This window comes from Phascolarctos cinereus, unplaced genomic scaffold (assembly GCF_003287225.1).
Source record: "Phascolarctos cinereus isolate Bilbo 61053 unplaced genomic scaffold, phaCin_HiC Scaffold_2;HRSCAF=192, whole genome shotgun sequence".
Classification (NCBI taxonomy): Eukaryota; Metazoa; Chordata; class Mammalia; order Diprotodontia; family Phascolarctidae; genus Phascolarctos; species Phascolarctos cinereus.
In genome coordinates this window covers 56785654-56810053 of record NW_027555625.1, presented here as the reverse complement: position 1 = coordinate 56810053, position 24400 = coordinate 56785654, and the positions used below count along the sequence as shown (strand labels likewise).

Sequence of the window (24400 nt, the reverse complement as noted above, 5' to 3'; positions counted from 1 at the left end):
TTTCCTCCTGGCAGAGTTAGTTGAGGGTCTCTGGGCTCTGACCTCCGGGAAATTCCCGCCTCCGCCTCCGCCTCCGCTTGGGCCCAGCTGACTCGAGTCACTTTCGGCCGTAGCATCCCACCCCTCAAATCCCTGCTGCCGCCCGGGACCCCCGCCGCCCCCAGCTGGTTCGAGTCTCTGGAGCCTCCCACGGCTGCCGCCCCTCAGTCCTCACGCGGCTCGGGCCCCGGAGTCCTGGATGAGGAACGGGGAACCCTCGTTAGGAGGGGGAAGCCCCTGCAGCCAGCTCCACGGTCAAAGTCACAGCCCCTGCTGCCTCCTAGACTGGACCGGTTTCTCGGAAAAGCAGCGCTTAGAAGAAGGGTCTCCGCATGGCGGGCACCCATTGGTCCAGTCCTCCCCTTCCGTCGCCAGCCATTGGTCCGAGCCGCTATCAGTCGGGTCAGGGGGTGGGATGGTCGGGACACTCCCCGAGCTCATATACGGCCCCGCCCGGGGCTACTGTCACCCTCTGGGCCCCTGGACTACCCAATTACTCGCTAGCTCCTGACAATCGCAGCGGCGAAAGCTGCTCCAGGCTGGGACCTTTTTCTGACGACTTCTGGCTAACAGGTAGGGACTCTCCTCTCGCCCTTTCTTCTGAGGCTTTCCAAGGAAAAGAATTGACAATGGGTCCTTATCCAGCCCAGCTCGGTCTAGTGTCCCCCGATATAATGGGCAGAATAAATGACTATATACATATATATTATTTATATGTAGTGGCATTACATTTGGAGACAGAGGACTTGGGTACCAATCTTAGCCATGCTGTTATTGCCAACTTATTCCTCAAGCGTAGAATGAGGGGATTGGTCTGAAGGCTCTCTCTAAATGTCCTTTCTAGCTTTGTTATCCTGTATTAGCCTATGATCAGGGGCTCCACTGAGAGAGGCCAAACGTCCAGAAAGAGGAAAGGTATAGTCCTACTGTCCTTTGGCCCGGTTAGACATAGAAAATAACTGTGTTCGGTTCTAAATGTCATATTTGGGGGGCATTGACAAGCTGGGGCCCTCCAGAGGAGGGCAACCAGAGGACATTAACGAACCTCAGTATCAGGGCAGGTGAGATCTGCTGGAAAAGATTGGGAATATTTAAACGAGAGAAGAGAGGACTTGGGGGTGGTGAACATAATAGTTGTCTTCCTATATTTAAAAGACTTTATGAGAGAGTTTAGATTTGTTTTGCTTGGTGAGGGTTGCGGAGTAGGGTGGGGTTGGAGGCAGAAAGGAGCAAAGATTGGAAAATTGCAAAGAGGCTAATTCAGGCTTCCTATCGGGGAAAAGGTTCTAACAATTAGCACATCTATTCAAGAGTGGAATGGGTGGCCTTGAGAAGTAGTGGATTTTTCCTCACTTAGGCATCTTCAAACTAAGACTGAATGATCACTTGTTGGGTTATCGTAGTAGAGATTCTCATTCAGGTAGAGATTAGATTAGTGACCTCTGGGGTCTCTCAGCTCTGAGATTCTGGGAATCTATCTTTCCGAGTCCTTGCTAAGTCGATATTCTTTGTTTTAAGGCTCTTGTTGGCTCTGACATTCTGTGTTCTATGTCTCTTCTCACTCCGACATTCTTTCTCTAGTCTATAAGTCATTTGACATCTTGAGACCTCATTTTCCTCATCTTTTAAAATGAAGAGATTTGACTTAATATTTCAGGTCCTTTCTAATTCTAAATCCCCTGATTGAAAGATGGATCGGTGCCTATATATTGTATTTCTCCCTTCCGCTCTCTGCCTCTGTAATGGTCAAAGTTCAAGGATTTGGAAGTACTTTTTTTGTTGATTCATAATGAGGTAAGCTCCCTGAAGGCAAGGAGTAATCTAAACTTTATCTATTTCTCTGTGCTACAGGAGCTTTGCAAGTACAAAAGTTTTAAGTTGTTGAAGTATGCCTATCTTTTCAGCCTATCTTTGTTAGTGCCCAGCTCTGAGAAGTTTGTTCTTTGTTTTTTTTTTCTGCTTGTGCAACTATTTTAAAAAAATTAATACTTTAACTTCCCTTTTGGAAGTGGGATTTGAACTCTGCTCAGGGTAGCATAGTGAAGGAACTAGTCTTATGTTTTCTGTCTTTTCAAACTACAGAGCCAGAGGAAAGAAACTGCTTTGTCTTCCTCTTGTACTCCTGGATTCTTCTTTCATAGAGTCACAGATCATATGAGCTAGTAGGGATAAAAGAGACCACTTATTCCAGCCCCTTCATTTTATAGATGAGAAAACTGAGACTCCAAAAGGCCAAATTACTTGCCCAAAGTCACACAGCCAGTTAAATGTGATACAGAAATCTGAACTCTAGTTTTTTGACTCTCTTTCTAGGGATTATCTCTCTGTTACCATATAGCCTTTGAATACCCTTCCTTCTGCTCTTCTCTCTATCCCTCAGGAAGGCTCTGCTAGACCTGCGTGCTGTGTCCTGTTACAAACTACCCTTACCACTCTGTCAGTGGGTAAAGGCTTCTGATAAATTAATTAACAAAAGTTGTGCTGGCATCTTCCAACTGGTTTAACATGTCTTCTCTGGTAGATGGCTGAATCACAGTTTCAGGCATCATTGGGTTGGCCCTTGGGAGAAAGACTTTTATCAACTAATTAATTAATTATTTGGGGGCTTGGAGTGGTTTCTGGGCCTCCAAGTGTCCATACTGTACAAATGAGATGAGATGTTCCTACTCAGGGATGCCTTAGACCTAGTCAGAAAGCTGTGGATCAAAAAGGCATCCTCAGTATTGACTATTTTCTTGAGAAGATTCACTTGAAGCTGTCAAGTGTGGTGTGGTGTGGGTGTGTGTGTGTGTGTGTGTGTGTGTGTGTGTGTGTGTGTATATGTGTGTGAACAGAATCAAAACACTTTAAAAATGAGGCAGGTAAGGCTATTGTGTAGAAATCTTTCTAGTTTGACAACATGGAGTAAAGAACCACACTTTTCCTGCCTGTATTAGTGGAATTTCTACCTGATCTCAAACTGACCTGGCTGACCCAATGCCACTTTTCTAAGTGTGCTCCCTGAGAGCATCTGATTTAGGAAAGGTGCTGTCCATAAGGAAATCACCAACCCTCACCTATCTTTGGCACCCTTGTCCATGGCTAACATGTGGTGATTTGTGATGGAGATAAAAATGAAATATGGTACTGTTCTCTTCCCTCCCTCAAGTGTGACAAAGAGCGGGAAACTGTGTCCCAGACCTTTTTTTTGTCTTTGAAGGGGAAATGGATCGCCCTGCCATAGAGATCAGGGAATGGGGAAAGAAAAGAAAGACTTAGAGAAATAATCACTCTATTTCCCCCCATGCCTAAGCATATGTCTGCTTTTAAAAAAGGCAGTTTTGTCTATATACTTCCTCCTTTTCCTACCCTCCCCAAACCTTAAATCTCACCGAAGTGATTTTCATTGTCTAAATAATCCTCCATACATATCCTCCAGTTCCTCAACACTCTGTGGAGTTGATCTGGGATTTCAAAGGCTGTCTGTGAAGTTCAGATTTTGGCCCCACTCAGCTGGAGGGGCTTTAATTTCAAGCAGTGTATTTATTGTGCATCTGTTGACTGAGAAGCAGTCTAGTTAAACTCAAAGAGCCTCTTCCCCCATGATGTATTTTTTCCCCAAGAGCAACTCATGAAGATCATCTACTAATGTGTGGAGGGACTGTGTTTCATTGGTGGAGGGGTATCCCCACTGATGAAATCATGTGTCTTCTTTAACACCTAAATAATATTCTTTTAGGGAGTTTTTGTTTGCCAAAGGAATTGTGAATAGACCATCTCCCTCATGACAGAATTTAGAATTGGAAGGGATCTTAGAAATCTAAGATCTAGTCCAACACAGATGAGGAAACTGAGGTCCAGAGAGGGCTGAGAGAGACTTGACTAGGGTTTTGTACCCAGGAAGTGGAAAAGCTCTGAGTTAAACTCAGGTCCTTGGATTCCAAAAGCAGCATTTGCATTACTACACAACACCTTCCTTTATTTAATGTGCTGGCCTTTCTATCATCTAGTATCCAAAACTAAATTTAAGGTTATTATATGAAGATGAACTTACTTATCTGGACCAGGTAAGCTCTTCTTTCGCCCTCTCCCTCCAAGTCTCCAATGGCTTTCTGAACCTTGGATAGAGGTCCATTATTGGTATCTGGCTCTTGGCAGACTCCAGGACTTTTTTCCAGTAGTGGAATGGATTTTAAGTCCAGAGAAGGGCCCATGAATATAGGCTACAATGAAGACCATGAAAAAAATTCATTCCAGTGGGATTTGGGGAAGTCTCTGATTCATAGTTAGAGATATCAGATATGTTTCTGATTTTTCTAAAAAGTTTTCAAAGAAGTCAGCATTTATCATGGATAAAAAGTTTACATAATAGGATAAAAAAAATGGAGAAAATAGAAAAAAATTACTTATTCTAGGTTACCACTTACCATATATATGACTGTTGTGTGAGAATTATAAAATTTTGAGATGGAAAAGATTTTATTGTTATTGTTGTTCAGTCATTTCAGTTGTCTCCTACTCTTCATGACCCCATTTGGAATTTTCTTGGCAAAGATACTAGAGTGGGTTGTCATTTCTTTCTCCAGGTTATTTTACAGATGATGAAACTGAGGCAAACAGGGTTAAGTGACTTGTCACACAGCTAGTTTTAGTATCTGAGGCCAGATTTGAACTCAGTCTTCCTGACTTCAGTCTATCCGTTAATCCATTTTACAGATGAGAAAATCGTGACTCAAGTCAAGTGACTTACATTAGTTTAGCACAGTGCCTGGCACATAATGGGTGTTTGATAAATGTTTATCCTTTTCCCCCTCTTCTTTCCTTCCACCTTTGCCTAGGGTCATGAAAGTAGTTAAGTAGCAAAATCAGGATTTGAATCTAGGCCTTCCCAATTTGGAGCAGCTTGGTGGCCCAGGATCTAGAGTGCTGGCCCTGGAGTCAGGAAGACCTGAGTTCAAATGTGGCTTCAGATACTAACTAGCAGTGTGACCCTGGGCAAATCACTTAACTGCCTCAGTTTCCTCTTCTGTAAAATGAGCTGGAGCAGGAATGGCAAATCACTCTAGCATCTTTGCCAAGAAAACCCTAAACGGAGTCATGAAGAGTTTTAAACAACTAATTGACTAACCAATAACTTCTTCCAAATTTAGAGGTCTTTCTAAACATTGTGCTTCCCTATCTTCCTAATATTTCAATCGCCTGAATTATGATAGAGGTTGTTACATCTAGGCATCAGCCAGGGGTGGGGAACTTTCGACCTCTAGGCCACATGTGGCCCTCTAGGTCCTCAAGTGTGGCAAAGGGTTGAACTTGAGCACCTAGAAGGCCACGGGTTCCCCACCCCTGCACCAGACTTTTTCTCCTTTTTTCATAGTAAATACAATGGTATTGCATCCCCTGCCAAGATTCGTATTTATCAACCTGATTTTAGGTCCTTTGATTTGGGTACTGCGCCCACTCCTCTCCACCACAATGTAGTAATGATTTCCTTCTCTGGGTTCACTGCTCCTGATCAACTTCTGTGTAAAATCACCTGAAATCATGGCTTGATTTTATAAGATATTTTACATATTTAATAGTAAAGTTATATACTTTCTCAGTGGTGAAATAGTAAATTTATTTGATTCTTTTAAATAAAAAGTTTGTCTACTTTACTCCCTCTCATATATACATAGGTTACCCATTAGACTGCAAGCTCCCTGAGGGCAAGAACTGTTTTTGCCTTTCTTTGTATCCCCAGCTCTTAGCATGGTGCCTGGCTAGTAGTAAGCATTTAATAAAGATTTTTTATAGCTGTTATTATCCCAGTTGAGCCTTGGTTGTTTTCCCAAGGAGAGGGTGCTTGGTGGCCTGTGAGTATGGTTTAATCCTTTTTGATTAAGGCACAGGGTTTTCTGAAATAAAACTGGAAATGTCTCATCAGTGCAAGAATGTTGAGGGCCAAGAAGAGGGCAAGAAGCTGAAGCAGTTTCTAAGCTTTCCTGGTAGAATGAGAGGGGGTAATAGGGGAAATTATGCACTCAGTCCAAAGGGTACCTGATATACAGGGTAAGACACACCTCTGCTGTCTAGTACATGGATTTCCAAGTTGGACAAGCTGTTTTGATGGTAGATCTGGGGAGCTTTACTACCTGACAGATTTGTAGGGATGTAGATTATTTCTAGGTAGGACTTGGCAGATAGGAAAAATTATTATCTTGAAATTAAGGAAGAGGAAGTTAGTTGTAAGTGCATGACCCTGTTTCTGAATTGTTCCTGCCAATGCACTGGGTTAGTATTGGTGCATATGTAAATTTATGGGTGCTCCAGATAGAATTTTGACCATGACAGTTAATAATGACAATAAAATCATAGAATTTCATTGCAGGAATCGCTGGGAGAAACTCTCAGTTTGGAATGGGAAGATTTGCATCTGAATCCTATCCCTTAGTAGCTATGTGGATTTGGGCAACTCACCTTACTACCTGAGGCTCCTTTTTCCTCTGTAAAAGGGAGGTTGTGAGGATAAGATGAGGAGCCGATGCTATCTAAAGAACTTCACAACACAAGACTCTCTCTATATGAGACATGATAATCTTAAACCACGATAATAATTGCTCCCATTTCTCTCATGCTCTAGGCAGGGCTTCCAAAGAGCATCCCTTTCAACAAGCGTATGTGAAGGAGGTAGTTAGCCTTCCATTTTACAGGTGAGGAGAGTAAGGCCCCAAGAGGGGAAACGACTTGCTCTCTAGTGGTGGAGCTAGAATTTCAACCCATTTCTCCTCTGACTAAATTCAGACCTCCTTCTTTTGGCCCACACTCCAACGAAAATTAAGATAAATCTGTATATATGCTGAAAACTTGGATCTGGCTTCTGCCTTTTATTACTTTGATGTAGTGCAGAGGACACTCATTGGACTGGGGGTTGGTGACCCAGCTTCAAGGCTGGGTCCAGCCAACTGTTGGATGATTTTGGGCAAGTCACCTTAATTTCCAGATCCAGCAGCTATAAAATAAATGCTGGGTGGGGTGGGGTGGGATGGAGCAGTGGAACTTTAAATAGCTCAGGGGTTCTTAATCTTTTTTGATATCATGCCTCTTCTTGGCAGTCCGATGGGTGACTTCTCAGAATATTTTTAATAAATGCATAAAATAAAGTACATAGGATTACAAAGGAAACTAATTATGTTGGAATACAGTCATCAAAATATTTTTCCTGTCCTGGTTCACAAGCTCTCTGAAATCCATTCTTTGGACATCAGGTTAAGAACCCTTAGTTTTAGGAGTAGCTAGGTGGTGCAGTGGATAGAGCATGGGCCCTGGAGTCAGGAGGATCTGAGTTCAAATCTACCCCCAGACACTTATTATCTGTGTGACCTGGGCAAGTTACTTAACCCTGATTGCCTTAAAAAAAAAAAAAGAAAAAAATCTCTTGGTCTTCAGGGCAACTAAATTTCCTTTCTGAAAACCCTGCAGGAGAGCCATAGTAAATATAAAATCCTAATGACTTTAGATAAGGACCCTCAATTGTATATTGTTCACCTTTTTCTCACCCTGATCGCTGAGTCTTCCAAATAGCAACAGTTTTTATGTTGATGAAATCCTTCTGTCCTCTATGAGACCTTTCCTTATTGTATGCATTGTGTTATTCTGTTCCAGGAGGCTGTTTAATTTTGTTTTATTGTTCTAGCATAGCTCCCCACATGATGCTGTCCCATCAGTGATAAAGCCCCCCCCCCTTTTTTCTTGGCTGTACAACTGTTTGACTCCTTGGTCAAGCCTGATTTGAAAGTCTATAGTTACAAGACAATGTGCTGAACAATGTAATCCTATTCCAAGTAAACCTGCATATAATAAAATTACAATGTTACCTCACACTTCCATAACACTTCTAAATTTATCAAATGTCTTCCGAACAATCCCACTAGTCCATGTCTTATTTTCATTTTGTAGATGAGGAATTTGAGTTTCAGAGAAGTGAAGTGAGTTAGCCAACATCATACAGCTGCTAAGTGTTGAGTCTGGAAGTTCAGTGTTCTTTCCATTCTCCCATACTGACTCTCACAGTGGGGAATGGATCATAGTGGATGACTTTTAGGAGCATAGAGCGGGGAGAGTTAAGAGATCTCAAGCCCTTAATTTTACTGGTATGGAACTTGGGATCAGTGAGATTATATCAGTCAGTCAGTCATTCATCAACCAGTTATGGTGGGTAGAACACTGGCTATCTCCAGGAGAAACAGAGAGCTGAAGTCTAAGTACCTACCTTTAGGAAATTTATAGTCTGGTAAAGGGAAAAGACATGAAGATAGAAAACTGACTTAAGGGATGTATAAGGACGCCAGAAAGGTGCTAAGTGAAGTATCCTCTGTAGTCCAAAGGGGGAGGTCGCTGCTGACCAGGAGAAACAGCGAAGGCTTCAGTGGAAGGCACAATTGAGACTGCATCTCCCCCCCCCAATCCATTGCCCCCTTTCATTGCTCTTTAAATTCATAAAGCAACAGGGGTGGATGAACTAAAGTATTTGGATGAGTCAGACAAAAGCAGTTTTGGCAGAAATTTGACTAGAAACTCTTTTTGTCCATCCAATGTAAGATGTCCTTACAATCCAGGTGGGTCTCCAGGCTACAGATATGCCCTGGAGATATATGGGCAGTGCTGACTCAGGGATTAATTTACTTCTGGATTGAATTGAATCATGCTGTATGTTGTGCTTTGTAACTATCGATTGTTGCCCGTCAGGAAGAGGTTATATTTTACTCCACAGAACACAAATGTTTTTTTTTGGGTGGGCGTCTGGCCAACTGTTTAGGGGATTTCCAGCTGTTGTTCTTGTAAATGATGACTGCAAGATAATAAAGCATGATTGTCACCCATATGGTTCTTGGGAAAATGGACATGTTCTGGCATGGTGCTTAGATTCCAAAGACTCTTCTTACAAGAGATAGATCTGAGAAGCTGGAGAGAGTTATTCCTGGTTTTTTTTTTTTCCTGTGGCTGGTCTATAGCCCAAATTGCTTAGAAAATGGTGCTAAAGAGATGAATAGGTTTGATCACTAACTCGACCAGTTGGCTTTATTCTGTTCTTGTATTTTGGTTATACGGCCCTGGTCCTGGCCAGCCACCTTCCAGGTGCATATGACTGGTATTATAAAGATACAGAAGAGACAGGTATTTTTAAATTATAATCAACTTATTCATCCAGCAGTTCTATTCAGCAAATGTTTAAGAAGTCATTACTATGTGCAAAAACGGTGTGCCAGGGGGCATCTAGGTGGTGCAGTGGATAGAGCACCAGCCCTGGATTCAGGAGGACCTGAGTTCAAATCTGGCCTCAGACACATAACACTTACTAGCTGTGTGACCCTGGGTAAGTCACTTAACCCCGTTATCTAACCATAAAAAAACAAAACAAAGCAAACTGGTGTGCCAGACCCTGGAAATACAAAGACAAAAATGAAATAATTCCTGCCCTCAAGGAGCTCATATTCTACAGGTGGGAGGCAGGGGCAATATTAAATGTACACGATTAAGTAAATGTAAAGTAAATGAAATAATTTCAAGAAGGAGAGAAAACTAGCAATTGGGTGGGATGGAGTAGGGTGGCACCATGTGAGTTGAATGGATGCACAGACATCTCTGTCTTAAAGTCACCCTGGTCAGTGTTGTGTTTTTAATAAACATGATTAATACATTATAACCAACTCCTAATGTAAGATCAGTCTACAGAAATAACAAAGTCCTGGGTCTGAATCTTAGCTCTGCTCTGTACTGGCTGTGTGATCTTGGGCAATATGCTTCACTTCTCTGGGACTTGGTTTCCTTTTACGTGAAATGATGGCTTTGGATGAGTTCCAAAGTCCCTTGCTGCTCTGAATCCTATGATCCTATAAATTGTGACTGCAGCATTTGCTGGTTTTGTGAACCTAGGCCAATTATGCCACCTCTTTGAGCCTCAGTTTCCTCAGATATAAAATGGGAATAATAATACTCACACTCCCTACCTAATAGGGTTACTATTAGAATAGCATTTTGTGAATATCCTAGCATTATGTAAACATGAATCAGTATTACTGTTGTTATTGTTCTAACGGAATTGACTCCCCCTGTAGTAATGTGTCACCTAATGTTTTCTTTTGAGGAGAATTAAAGATGATAGGTAGGATATGATATTATTGGGAGAGAAAAAAAAAACAAACTCAAAATCTCATGTTCTACCTATGAGATCAATGGTATCATTTTGGTAAGTCAGGGACAACATTTCATTCTATTTCTGAATTATAATCATCTAGTAATTCTATTCAGCAAACATTTATTAAGCCACTATTATGTCCAAAACATTGTGCCAGAACGCAAAGACAAAAATGAAATTATTCCTGCCTTCAAGGAGCTTACATTCTCTGGTGGGGTGGGATATTACATGTGCACATAAGTAAATAAATGTAACATAAAAAAAGTAATTTCAAGAAGGATAGATCACTAACAACTGAGTGAGGTTCAGGAAAACTCTTCAATAGGAGGAAGCACCTGAAAGATGCTCGGGCTTCTCCTAGGTAGAAGCAAGGAGTGAATGCATTAAAAAAAGATCATTGGATCTCAAATTTAGAGGTGAAAGGGACCCCAGAGGCCACTGAGTCTAATGTTCTCATTTTACGCTGAGGAAACTGAGCCCCAGAGATGTTGGGTGACTTGTCCAAAATCACACAGGTAGAAAGGTGGGATTAGTGTTGGCAGACTTTGGGGTTTTTCCTCTGTAAGTATGAAAGTAGCTTTTCCATTTCCTGGTCAGAGTGGCCCACAGGGTTGTATGGGGTGTTCAGGGAGGTTGAACACCAATGATGTGAGCCCTTTGCGGGGCTGCTCATCTGCCTTTGATATCTACCTTCACCCAACACTCACCCATGGTTCCAAGAAGTCGTAGTATGCACAATGGCCACTCAGGTAAAACTGTCTAAGGGGCAGAGAGGCTAAAGCAGGTTGAGAATAACTGACATATCTCAAGCCCATTGGTGAGTTGGGGGCAGTGTTTACTCCAGACATGTGAAGATGTTCCCCTCAACCCTCACTGAATGGGCTGATGGCAACAGTTTGTTCCAACGGCCATGAGGGCAGCTGAAGCAGGTGCGGTGGAGTGCTTAGAGCTTGGTCAGCATGGAAGACGCCAAGGTCATCCACTGCATCCCAGGCCATCACCAGTTGTCCTGACTTTTGTCCTGACATTGGCTGTCCATGACTCAGGAAGAGAGAGTGAGGCTTATGACTTTGTGCAACTGGCTGTCACTTAAATCCAATTCACACAGAAGTCAAGACATCACCCAGGACATCACCGGTCCTTTGAAAATGAAGGACTAACAAAAATAGCAACAGTAACAACAAAGTGGATTGGAATATTTGGACTTTGCTTTTGTCTATATTTTACTACAAAGCTGATAAAACCTGAAAAATTAATTTTTTCCTTAAAAAAAAATCAAGAGAATTTTCTTACATTTGGATGCTTGGAATTATGTAATTTGTAATAGTGGTGATTAAAAATCAGATTTCTTGTTTTTACTGAAGCATTTGATGTCATAGAGCCAACAACTGCCTCCTCCCTCCGTTGACTTCTCAGGTTTCTGGATTCTCCCTGTTCTCTGATGAGGGAAGCTTATATGTTTCTAGCCCCCATTTTCTAATATGGCATTTCTTGGTTGTTAGAACGCCTGGGAAGGAGGAAACTGTCTGGGAGTACTTGATCTTTGATTTCTTTCCTTTAGGATGTGTGACAGAAATAGCGGTAGACGGCTCCGGCAGTGGCTGATTGAACAAACTGACAGTAATATGTATCCTGGGCTCATCTGGGAAAATGAGGAGAAAAGCATGTTTCGGATCCCTTGGAAACATGCCGGCAAGCAGGATTATAATCAGGAGGTGGATGCTTCTATTTTCAAGGTATGGAGAGGCATTTCTTTCCTAAAGAAATCTGCCTGAATTGTGATCACTTTTCAATTTAGTGGGCGGGTTGAAATGTTTAATGATTAATTTTCTTTAAGTTCTTAAGTCTTCCAGTTGCTTTAAACAGAGTCCAGAAATTCAGAAATAACATTTTCTCTTATCTCCTTCTGTATTATATCTGTGGCATATATTTTGACACCAAGGATCTATCATTTCATGCATATGTTGGTATTCCCCACCTCTCCCCACAAACAGAGATGGCCACCCGTCCTTGTTTTCTTATCTTGTGTGATTCTTGTTTATGTGTTTCCCCAAATCCTTCATGGAGGACCCATCTACTATGCTAGAAGACTTCCTTTGATTCTGTTCATGTTTCATACATTCATCTGTTATCCGTTACTCCTATTCTATGAACAATCTCCTGCTTTTCTAATTATTATGCCCTTGATGGTGGGCTAGCAAAAAAAAACACTGAGAAATATTTCTTGGTTCCTAACCTAAAACCCGATACTATACATTTGAATTATTTTAGTGCTAACCAAGAATGCCAGATGAATTCTAAATGTTTGGTTTCTTCACTGAGTCAGTCCTACAACAGATATATATATATATGTGTGTGTGTGTATATGTATATGTGTGTATATGTATATGTATATATGTGTATATATGTATATGTATACATACATATATGTATATATGTATGTGTATACACCTACTAAGTATAAGAAAAAAACATTATTCAGTAATAATAGCTCTTGTTTATGGGGAGCTTAAGGTATATAAAGTGCTTTATAAACATTACTCATTTAATCTTCACAACAACCCTGGGAGTTAAGTGTTACTATTATCACCATTTTATAATTAAGGAAACTGATAAAGATGGAGGTCAAGCAACTTAAGAGTCACAAAGCTAGTAAGTGTGTAAGACTGGATTGGAACTCAAGTCTTCCTGATTCCAGGCCTAGCACTCAATCTACTGAGCCACCTAGCTACCTGGCTTAGTGTTAGAGGACCAGTGTTAAGAGTCAGGAAGACCTTGCCTCCTGTCTGGTTGAGTGACCCTAGGCAAGTCATTTAACCATGTTTGCCTCAGTTTCCTTGTCTATAAAATGAGCCGGAGAAGGAAATGGCAAACAACCCACTTAGTCGCTTGGTGCTTCCAGATAGCCTACGATTATTAACTTGCTGAGCAGGTGTGGGTCTGTATTGATAGAGAGAGTTTCCCACCTTGGAATTCCCTATATCAATAATATCTTATCTGTGGGGGAAAAAAAGTAAAGTCTTGTGTTAGACTGTCTCAGATACAAAAATGAATGAGATATGGGCTTATTTTCTAAGGTTCTTGAGCCATAGTTAATAAGATTCATATGATTCTAATTCATAAGATCGTGGGATTTGTCCTTGACTAAGATTTCTTTGCCTGTTTTTATATCAGCAGTGCTAATCCATATTTCTTTAGTGCTTTACAATTTATTAAATGATTTTCATATAAGACCTTATTTGCATCTCACAACTGCTCTGTGAAATAGTTACTGCAAATAATATTATTCCCATTATACAGATGGAGAATAAGAGGCTCATGGAAGTTAAGCCATGTGTCTAAGGCTGCACAGACATTATAGGTGAGAGAGGTGGAATGTGAATTCATGTCATCTGACAGCTATTACTCCACATAATGATTAATAGAAACATGTAGGATGAATCTGTGTGCTTTTACTATTTTGTTGGCTTAATAATCAACTTTAAAATCACTTAAAATCAATATTTATTATAGTGTTTTCTATAATGTTTTTGTAACTTTCACATAATATTTTAAGATTTAAAAATTGCTTCTCTCACTGCTAGCTTGGGAGGTAGAGAGTGAGAGTATTTCAATCCCCATTGACTTTGCCTAAGATAACACAGGTAGCCAGGGAGAGAGCTGGTACATGAACCCAGGTCTTCTGACTCTTTTGTACTTCCCCTAACTACATCATCCCTTTTGTAACTTGGATTCAGTGGGGCTGGATGACTTCTAACGTCCCTTCTAGCTCTGCCGTTGTCCTTCTGTGAACCATACCCCGAGCTCCGATTAAGAGTCAGGGCACAGACCCTTTGGGCCAGTGTTCCAGAGATTGTTTAGCCACAGGTAAAGGAACAAGTATGAGAATATAAGGTAGCATCTTTAAGCCAGATGGGGGATATGGAGCATGGAGAATGTCAATTACTGGCTTTCAGAGCACATGACAAATTGTAAGTGAAATTCGCACAGAATCCATCTGGATCTCTTAGTTCTCACCTCTCCACTTACGTTATCACTGCACGTTTCCTAGCCAGCTCTCTCAACAAGAAGGAATCAGCCCCTTTTGTATGTCCTGGACCCCTTTGGCAACAGATTGGTAAAACCTATGGACTCTTCAGAAGAATGTTTTTAAATACGTAAACCAAAATACAGAAACAAAATACAGAGGATTACAAAAGTGACCAATTACATTGAAATAGTTATGAAATGTTAAATAATAATAATAGCTAGCATTTAAGTATCACTTTAAGGCTTGCGAAGCTCTTTACAAATATCTCATGCAAACATAAATATTGTATTATACAATACAATATATAATGCCATATATTGCACAATGTGTTATACAAATATAAATATTTATTATACAATACAAAATACATATGTCATACAAATATTATCTCATATTATTCTACTTGATACAAGGCCATGGACCTCAGGTTAAGAATCCCAGCTTTACAATAGCAATATAGCAACAAACAGTTGTTAGCTCTACTGTGTGTAGGGGGCCTGTATTGGGCATTGGAAGCTATACAGAGTTTACATGAGATATTGTTCCCTGCCCTCAAGGAGATTATAGTCTACTGGGTCCATTCAAATGCCAGTAGCCATTTCCCTGTTCTGAATAGTAGCATTTTATGTTTGGTTGTAGGCATTTCTGCCAGTGGAACTGGGTTGTATTCCTTTATGGAGCTGAGCTGAGGTCTAAGCACCAAGTTAGATTATATCGGTCCAATCTTTAACCAATCAAGAATCATTGGTTTTAGAGCTGGGAAGGGATTTTAGAGAGCGGTTGGTCCAAATACCATATTTTACAGATGAGGAAGCTCAGGCTGGGAGAGAGGGTGTACTTATGTTTAAACAGGAAGTAAACAGAAGAGCTGAGATTTGAACTCAGGGCCTCTGACTCCAAATTCAGGGCTCCTACCAATCCCCACTGCTTTCTGACATAACAGCTAAGGAGTAAATTGATGACCTCGGCACATCTTGCCTTCACACTGTCATATCCTTGGCACCACCCAGACAAAACATCCCGTAGACTTGACCAGATGCCTCAGTATTGAGATCTCCTAAAATAAATGTTAATACTATCTCACAGCCCTACTTGATCACAATCTCCAAGAAGGTAGTGACCTCATCCTACTGACACTTTTCCTCTCTCTCAGTGCTGAGCATTTGTAGATGCTTAATTAGTGTAGCTTGAATTGAATGAAATTTAGAAAGCATGCTTGGACATTAGTTCTTCGGATCTTCAGGGTAACCCTGGAAAGGCAGCAGTTTAAGTGTTATTGTTTTCATTTTACAGATGGGCAAACTGAGGCCTGGAGAGGCAAAAGATCATTGCTGTATTCTAGCCCCAGGTCCTATAATCCTCCCTCTCTCTGGGCATTAGTTTCCTCATCTATAAAATGAGGGGATTGAATGGTGATCTCTCGATTCCCTTTCCCCTCTGAATGTGTAGACATTATTAGGGTACAGAGGAAAGAACACTTGTTCTGAGTCAGAAGACCTGGGTTCTATGGTCTCTTCTAATCCTTGTTACTTATGTGATCTTGGGGGCAGTCAGTGAATCTTCCCAAGCCTTGGTTTTCTTATCTGTAAAATGAAATAATTGGACTCTGAGATCTCTTCCAGCTCTAAATCTATGATCTGGTCCTACTCTGTTCTTGTTATCATCATCATCATCATCATCATCATCATCATCATCATCATCATCATTATTATTTTGAGGCAATAAGGATTAAGTGACTTGCACAAGGTCACGCAGCTAATAAGTATTTGAAGTCAGATTTGAACTTGGGTCCTCCTGAAGACTGGGACTCTATCCACTGCATCACCTAGCTTCCCCTGCACCCTTTTACAGATATGGAAACTGAGGCCCAAAAAGGGGAAACTAGTCTCACATAGCTATTTGATAGCTAGATGGTACAGAGGATACAGCTCTGGACTCAGTCAGGAAGAGCTGAGTTTAAATCTGGCCTCAGACACTAGCTGTGTGACCATGGGTGAGTCTGTTTGCCTCAGTTTCCTCATCTGTAAAATGGGGATAATAATGCCTCATACCTCCCAGGGTTGTTGTGAAGTTAAAATGAGATAATATTTATAAAATTCTTTGGAAAACTTCAAGTGCTATATACATGCTGCCGTTCTCGATTAGTCACAGAGCCAAGAGCAGAATCCAGGTCCCTCGGTGCTAAATCTGTTGCTTTTCCCATAGGCAGCTAGTGCTGCCTTAAGAGCCAGAACTCAGAGGGCAATCAGAATAGAGAATGATGCCTTTAACGTTACATTTCCTTGTTGTGTCTGTTTATTAAACTATGCCAGGGTTACAGCTGCTTTCCACAATGGCTGCTGTGGTACAGAGATATTGAGAAACAGCTCTGGCCTGGCAGTATCAGGACTCCTGGACTGCCTGGACTGTCCTCTCCTAGCTTTGTGACCCTGGCCAGGTTACTTGGCCTCTCTGGGTCTCAGTTTTCTGGTTTCAAGAGTTCTTTCCAGCTCTAGGGTCACTTTTAGATATGGTGGCCACACCACCATTCCAACTCTCTAGATGAAAAGTAAAAAATTCAGTCAAACATCCCAAGGTTTGGTCCCTACGAAGTGTGGAGAAGCTAAGATCTTGAGATGGACCAGCATCGGGAAGGCACAATCCTCCTGTGAAAGCTGAATTCTCTTTCTCACAAGCTGGCCTCCTAAGTATGTTTACATTGTGATTAGGAGGCCACAGAATAGTCAATTAAACCGTTTGAAACAAAATTTCACATTCACACTTCTGCTGCCTTCTCTCTCTGTCTCTGTCTCTGTCTCTGTCTCTGTCTCTGTCTCTGTCTCTGTCTCTGTCTCTGTCTCTGTCTCTGTCTCTGTCTCTCTCTCTCTCTCTCTCTCTCTCTCTCTCTGTCTCTCTGTCTCTCTGTCTCTCTGTCTCTCTCTGTCTCCCTCTGTCTCTCTCTCTCTGTCTGTCTGTCTCTGTCTGTCTGTCTGCTGTTAGTCTCTCTCTCCCCACTGGGATTTTTGGGGTTCCTATTCATCCTGATCCTGAGGTTTGGAGAGGTAAGAAACTAGAGGCTGCCCAAAAATGAGAAAAGGGAGACAAAAATTCATTGTCTTTTTAAAATAAAGCCTGGGTGTGGGGTTGGTGGGGGGGGGGTGCTATGTAAATGCAAAACACCTTTTTGTTAAAAATAGCAGGGGGATAGATAACTAAATTAAGACTATTTGCATAGTGTCCCTTACAGGCTAAATTGTTGCCAGGGTTGGGTTTTTAAAAAAATCGATAGAGGTTCAATGTGTGAAAAACTGTCATGAACTCCAGTAACTTCCTCTTTCTGCTCTTTAACCTCAAGGGGATTAAGGGCCTTTCGTATAGGGAGAGTCTGTATTAAAAGGTGGTAGGATACTATGGAAAGAGCCCTGAATTAGGAAGCTGGAGACCAGCATTTAGATCCTGGCTCACTGTGGTTTTCATGACCTCTCTCTGCCATTGTAGCTGTTAAGTGAAGCCAGCTTTGATGCAGTGAAGAGTTCATTGGCTCCAGCAGAAGATCTGGGTTCGAGTTCTATTCTGGGTGACCTTAGGCGAGTTAGCTTGGGAGTAGTGGATAGAGAGTTAGGCTTGGAGTCAGGAAGACCTTGGTCAAAATCCTGCCTCAGACACTCGTTAGCCGTGTGACTGTGGGTAAGTCTCTTCACTTCTCGGCTTCAGTTTCCCAGTTTGTAAAATGAAGGGGCTAGACTCGATGGCCTTTAAGGTCTCTTCCAGCTCTATATGATTCTCAGTTTTCAGGGCCTCAGTTTCCCTATCTGTAAAATGGGGGGTCTAACTAGATGGACTCTGAAGTCCAGCTCTAAGTCTATGATTCTAAGTCTTCTGGGCTTCAGTTTCCTTCATATGTAAAATGAGAGGATCAGGTAGGTGGCTTCTGAGAATTCTTCCAGCTTAAATCCATGATCATCCCATAACTAGATCCTCTTTTTTTTAAAAGCTAGGCAATGGGTTAAGTGACTTGCCCAGGGTCACACAGCTAGTAAGTGTTATGTGTCTGAGGCTGGATTTGAACTCAGGTCCTCCTGAATCCAGGGCCAGTACTCTGTTCACTGTACCAGCTAGCTGCTCCCCACTAGATCCTCTTAAAGGCCCTTCCTAGCTCCATTATGGGGGAAAGCTTTTTTGTAACTGAAAGAACCTTTGGCTGGGAGCCCAGAAGCCTGGGTCCTAGTGCTAGCTCTGTCATTAATGGGCCTAGGACCTTGTACAAGTCACTTCCCCTCCCTAGGCTTTAGTTTCCACCTGTGTAAAATGGCAGAAGGGGATGTGCTGCAGGAGAGGCTCTCTAGGGTTCCCACCAGTGTATTGGGTTGGTGTTTCCATGGCAGGCACTCTTGAATGATCTCAGAATTGGCCAGTGTACTGAATGTCTCCTTCTCCTTTTTTCCCCCCCTCTTCCTTCTTCTTCTTTTAGGCCTGGGCAGTTTTTAAAGGCAAGTTTAAAGAAGGGGACAAAGCTGAGCCGGCCACTTGGAAGACTAGGTTACGCTGTGCATTGAACAAGAGCCCAGACTTTGAGGAGGTGACAGATCGATCCCAACTGGACATTTCTGAGCCATACAAAGTTTACCGCATAGTTCCTGAAGAAGAGCAAAAATGTAACTATCCTTCAGGCACGAAAGTTTTTGTTTATTGCTCTGATTAATAATGATGATGATAACTAATATTTGTGTAGCCCATTAAGGTTTGTAATAAAATTTACATAAATCATCTCATTTCATCCTCACAACAACCCCAATGGGATGTTAACTCTATTTCATCCTCCTGAGGACTGGGGCTCTATCCACTGCATCACCTAGCTGCCCCTGCACCGTGTTATTTTACAGATGAGGAAACTGAGGCCCAAAAAGGGGGAACTAGTCTATAGGCAAAAGTTAAGTGACCTGCCCCAGAGTCACACAGCTAGTAATTGTCAGGGGTTGGATATGAACTAGAAGAGTCTGTTCCTTATTCCCTTGGGGAATCTTGAAAATTGCAAAAAATGGAATGTGGTAGAAAGAGATGTGTGTCAATCACGACCAGTCTGGCCATCTTTGGAATAACACTTTTCCAGTCTCTTGGTGGCTTCTTGGGAATGACTGGACCAGACAGATGATCACTGAGGTCCTTGCCAGCTCTAAAATTCCATTACAATATTTGAGAATGAATTAAAACTTTTAACAAAAGGAAGTTTACTTTTCAGGACAATTCAGTATGTCAATTAGAATGCTGGTGCAACAGACTGGAATTTTGTCTGGGAGCTTATTAGCATCCCCCTAGAGGCTCATGACCACACCTGCCTATAGGAAATAGATTCTTTAAAAATACATTTAGCACAGAAAGTCAGCTCTGGGTCTAGACTTGGTCTTTTTACTCATGTACAGGAATCAGTGATGACTTGATTGAGGAGGGACAATACTATTGATCTGTCCTGGCTTTACAGATTCTTTTGGATCTAAACTCTAAGAAGGAAGGAGTAAATCCTAAATGCATCCAATTGCAAGGACTTCTGAATAACTTTGGGAAGCTGCCTTTTTAGCTAAAAGTATGTAGCAGAATGAGCACTGGTTTGAGAGTCAAAGGACTTGGGTTTGAATCCTGACTCTGTTACTACCTACCAGTGGGATCTTGGGAAAATCACCTAGCATCCCTGGGCCTTGGTTTCCTGATCTGTAAAAAAGAGGGAGGTTGGACTAGATCAAAGATTCTTAACCTGATGTCCATGAACTTATTTAAAAATATTTTGATAACCCAATGTCAATATGAATGACTTCTCTTGTAATCCTATTTTTTAAAAATGCATTTAAAAACATGATTCTGAGAGGGGGTCCATAGGCTTTACCAGACTGTTGCCAAAGAAGTCTGTGACAAAAAAGGGTAAGAAATTCAAGGTTAGATGATCTCTAAGGACCCTTCCAGCTCCAAATTCTATAATTTTTGAAAGGACATGACAGCAGAATCAAAAAATCCCTGGACATCTATTCGGGACTGAAACCTAGAGTTTGTTGAATTCATCACTTACTAAGAGCATGACTTTGGCCAAATCACTTGACCTCTTAGGCCACCATTTCCTGGTATATCAAATAGGGACACTGTAGACTTAAGCTTCCTATTTCACAGAGTTGTTAGGAGGAAATCACTCTGTAAGCAGCAAAAGGCTATAGAAATGCAAACTATTTTTAATGGGGAGGGGAACATTATTCTGACGTTTGAGGCTTGCAAATGTCTACAAGGAGCTGTATAAACAGCAAAGCTCCGGAAATGTAAAAAAATACCCTGTTTAAAAAAAAACAAAAAGAAGCAGATTTGGGTTATCTGGGGTAAGGAAATGAATCATTTGCATATTGTCCAAACACCCAAACTTTCTTCCCTGCTCAAGCAATTTGCAAGCCTTACCCTTGCATGTGTAAACTTCCCAGAATTTCGTACCCAAGGAAAAAAAGTGGGAGGAGGTGACAGAGAGTCTAGTGGGGAGAATTTCTATGATTCCATCCAAAGTACAAGTGATTTAAACAAAATTTAGGTTGGCTTTCTTGGTTATATGTGTTGGGCTAAATCCTGTACTTCTCCTTTTTTTTCTTTTTGGGCTAGGCAATGGGGTTAAGTGACTTGCCCACGGTCACACAGCTAGTAAGTGTTATGTGTCTGAGGCCAGATTTGAACTCAGGTCCTCCTGAATCCAGGGCTGGTGCTCTATCTACTGCACCACCTAGCTGCCCCTAAATCCTGCACTTCTCTGTAGTCCTTTATGAGTAATTAATTTTTAACAAATGCTCTGTAGAAATAAGAGAGTCTCGTTCCTACACATGACTTAGGGAGGCAGGGCAGTGTAAAACAAGGGAGTTAGTGTCTGAAGACCTGGGTTCAAATTTGGCTTTGCCACTAACTAGCTGTTTAACCATGAGCAAATCCTTTGAATTCTCTGGAGTTTGGTTTTCCTGTCAATAAAATGAAGAAACTGGACTAGACAATAACTTTGAATCCTTCCTTTGAGACTTGTAGTACCCTAGTTTATTGGATATTAACCACTCACTTATTATAGGTGGGTCAGTTCACCTAGGATTCCTCCACCAATAGTCTATCACTTAGGAAATATGTCTTAGAGTGTCGCCCAGAGCTCGGAGTGGTTAAAAGCCTATTCCATGGTCACACAGTTAGTAAGGATAAGTTGGCAGGGTTTGAGGGGAAGACACCTCAAGTCAACGCTGTCTATTATGACACAGTGCCTTGCCTCCTAACAACCTGGGAGATTGAGACAATCTGGGAAAGAAATATCAGTTGCACTGGGGTGGGGAAATGTAATGAATTGCCCTATAGGTATTACTAGAAAAGCCTTCATTCATTTGGGCCCTTTGGGGAGCTGTTCCTAGCAAGTGAGGTTTAATTTTCTGCATAAGTGAACCTTTATGCATTATGTGTACAAGCATATATTCAGAAAGACTGAAAAGAGAGTTCCAGTCAATTTGATTTTTAAATTGCCAAATATAGTTGGCAGAACATCTTTATGTATCTTTAAGATGCTTAGCTTATAAACTTAACTCTTGTGTGATTATATTTAAGAAATTTCTAGAATGACTTTATAAAGACAAAGCAAAAAAGCTTTGTTATTTGAAGACAATAGAAAGGACAGTGTGGAATAGAAGGAGCCCTGGGCTTGGAGTTGTCTGAAGACCTGGTTTCCAGTTTGGACTCTGTCACTTAGCTTTATGACATTGTGCTGGGTTTTTAACCTCTCTTAGCCTCTCAGTTTCCTCGTCTATAACCTGATATTGATGCTTTCTTAACCTTTCAGTACATTGGACAACTGGTTTGCATAAGGGGAGGATGCTTCTACATTGGTAGTTCTATATGCCAATGAAATCCCCTCCCCACCAAAAAAACCTCCTGATCCTTATATTACCCTACATCTGAGTTTGACTACTAATAGTAACTCACATTCCTACAGAGCTCTAAGGTTTGTAAAATATTTTCTTCATAGCATCCCTATGGAGGAAGTAGGGCAAATATCACCCCATTTTATAGATGAGAAACCTGGGGCCCAGTGAAGTGATTTTTTTCATATAGTCAGAGCTAGAATATGAACATAAATCTGCTGGTGCCAAATTTACACCACCCTGCCCCTCAAGCAAAGCACTTTTTAAGTCTTGAAACACTGTATGAATGTTAATGGTTAGTGTTACTGAACACAAAACAATTTTGCCTTTGGTCAACGTACAGAATCATGGCTGAATCATTGTTTCTTTCCCAAACCAATAGACAAGCTAGTTCATTTATTTAAGATTATATCTGCTTGAAACTCAAATAAATTTAACATCAAGGGTCTTAAAATGCATTTCTTTATTTTGAAAAAATAATATGGATACAACATATCTTGACACAACAGATAAAGCTTAATGAATACCTAAACAAATCCCTCTATAAAGAACTTTGGCAGTAAATAATTCATTTATTGATTATTCGAAGAATGGAGGGCTGTGAGTGGCCTTTAACTTTGGCGGTGAGGCACTAACATTCACCACTGTGTTTGATCAGAGTTGTCTGACCTCTCAATGCTGACTCTATTTACACTGTACTTCGTCCCTGAGAATGTCGTCCTTTTAGCTTTTGCTCCTCCACTCCGTATCGCTGCTTATGTGTTTGCATTGGGTGTTATCTTGACTGAGTATATGGTGACTGGGCTCTATTTCTGATGTTTTTTTCTGGTTTTCTTTAGGCAAAATAGGAATGGCAAACAGCAGCACCATGAACGAGGTCACTGACATGAATTGTGGTCGATCTGAAATAGAGGATCTAATGAAAGAGGTAGGTTAACAACTGGCCTTCTGAGCTCTTATTCTCTGAAAACCTTCTCTTTTTGGTCTCCCTGGAGTCTGGCTTCCGCAGTTATCCCTTCCACATCGCAACTTTCCCCCTTGAGGTTTCGATGTAATATGGCTCAGCATAAGAAATTAAACGGGAATTTTTTGGGAGTTTTGCGGAAGGTGTAGACAACGTGTGAAGGCCAGCAGACAACACAGAAAAGGTTTAGAAACTCAGAAATCCATAAAACACATGTATAATTTTGTAATTGTGTAGTATCAATATATTTTATCTTTTAATACAATAATTCAGACTTCTTCTTTGGTAGGAAGAGAGGGCCGAAAAATTTTACATGGGGCGGTAGGGTTGGGGGATTGGGAATGCTGTGCCCTAACACCTCCCCTCCCCCCAAAATGTGAAAGGAATAATTGTAGTGCCTTTGCAAAGATGATGCCTTGAACTCTATTAAGTTCAGCTCATTGGATGGTTGATTGTATTGGGTCAGGTAATAAGACTTGATGACATTTATATAGTGCCTTAAGGTTTGCAAAGCACTTCATATGCAATCTCTCATAATACCAATTCTTTATCTGTAAATTTAGGGGACTGGATGAGATGACATCTATGGTTGCTTTTGGTTCCAAATCCTGGGATCTCTTGGTCCAATAATCCTATGGCTTAGTGCCACTCTGACATACTTTGGGATCAGATTGTCCTTGTGTGATATTGTTAATATATCACCAATAGAATTCATTTTTATGAATAACAATTTTATAAATAAAAATTAAATAATAAAATAATTTTATGACTAAAATTAATTTGATTCCTAATTGGCAATTTTATTGACATTGGCATCTCATTTGTCATGGGACTTGGTGCTTTATATTTGATGTACTAATATAATGTTTATCTGAAGGACAGATTTCTAGTAGTCTCAACCATCCAAAGTATAACCAAGAAGCTAGAAATCAATGAAAAGGAGCTCTGAGCAATGAAAAGGCTACCCCACCCCTTTCACTTGACAGAGATGGGGAAAGAGTTTCTCTTTATCTGTAAAATAAGGAGTCTCAATGAGGTGATGTTTATCAATGCATCTAGCTTTAAACCCTAGGATACTCTGGTCCTGTAGTTCTCTGACTTTCTCATTAAGACTACAATAACAGCTCTTTCATTTGACAGATATGAGGAAGGACCTGTTCTACATAGATAAAATTTCAAATTTAGAAATTATAAAAATACTCATGGGATTTTGAGCCAGAAGGAACCTTAGGGGGTCACCTAGTCCAATCATAATCATCTCATTTTACCAGATTTGGAAATGGAGGCCTCAAGAGGTAAAAGTGGCTTTTCTTGAGGTCACACAG

At 41.1% G+C, this 24400-nt stretch overlaps 1 protein-coding gene across 2 annotated transcripts in view; it reads left to right on the top strand.

Moving 5' to 3' along the window:
- The first annotated feature begins 495 nt into the window (after positions 1–495).
- Positions 496–24400, top strand: part of IRF8 (interferon regulatory factor 8) — a 37807-nt gene continuing 13902 nt past the window's right edge. The window contains exons 1-4 of one of the 2 annotated variants that reach the window (XM_020989230.2): positions 496–612; positions 11754–11928; positions 18673–18856; positions 22951–23039. In XM_020989230.2, coding sequence (XP_020844889.1) covers positions 11755–11928; positions 18673–18856; positions 22951–23039 — 447 coding nt within the window. In that variant the 5' untranslated portion in view covers positions 496–612; position 11754. Of the gene's footprint in view, positions 613–11753; positions 11929–18672; positions 18872–22950; positions 23040–24400 lie in introns of both variants that reach the window. The other variant, XM_020989229.2, reaches the window with a different exon arrangement.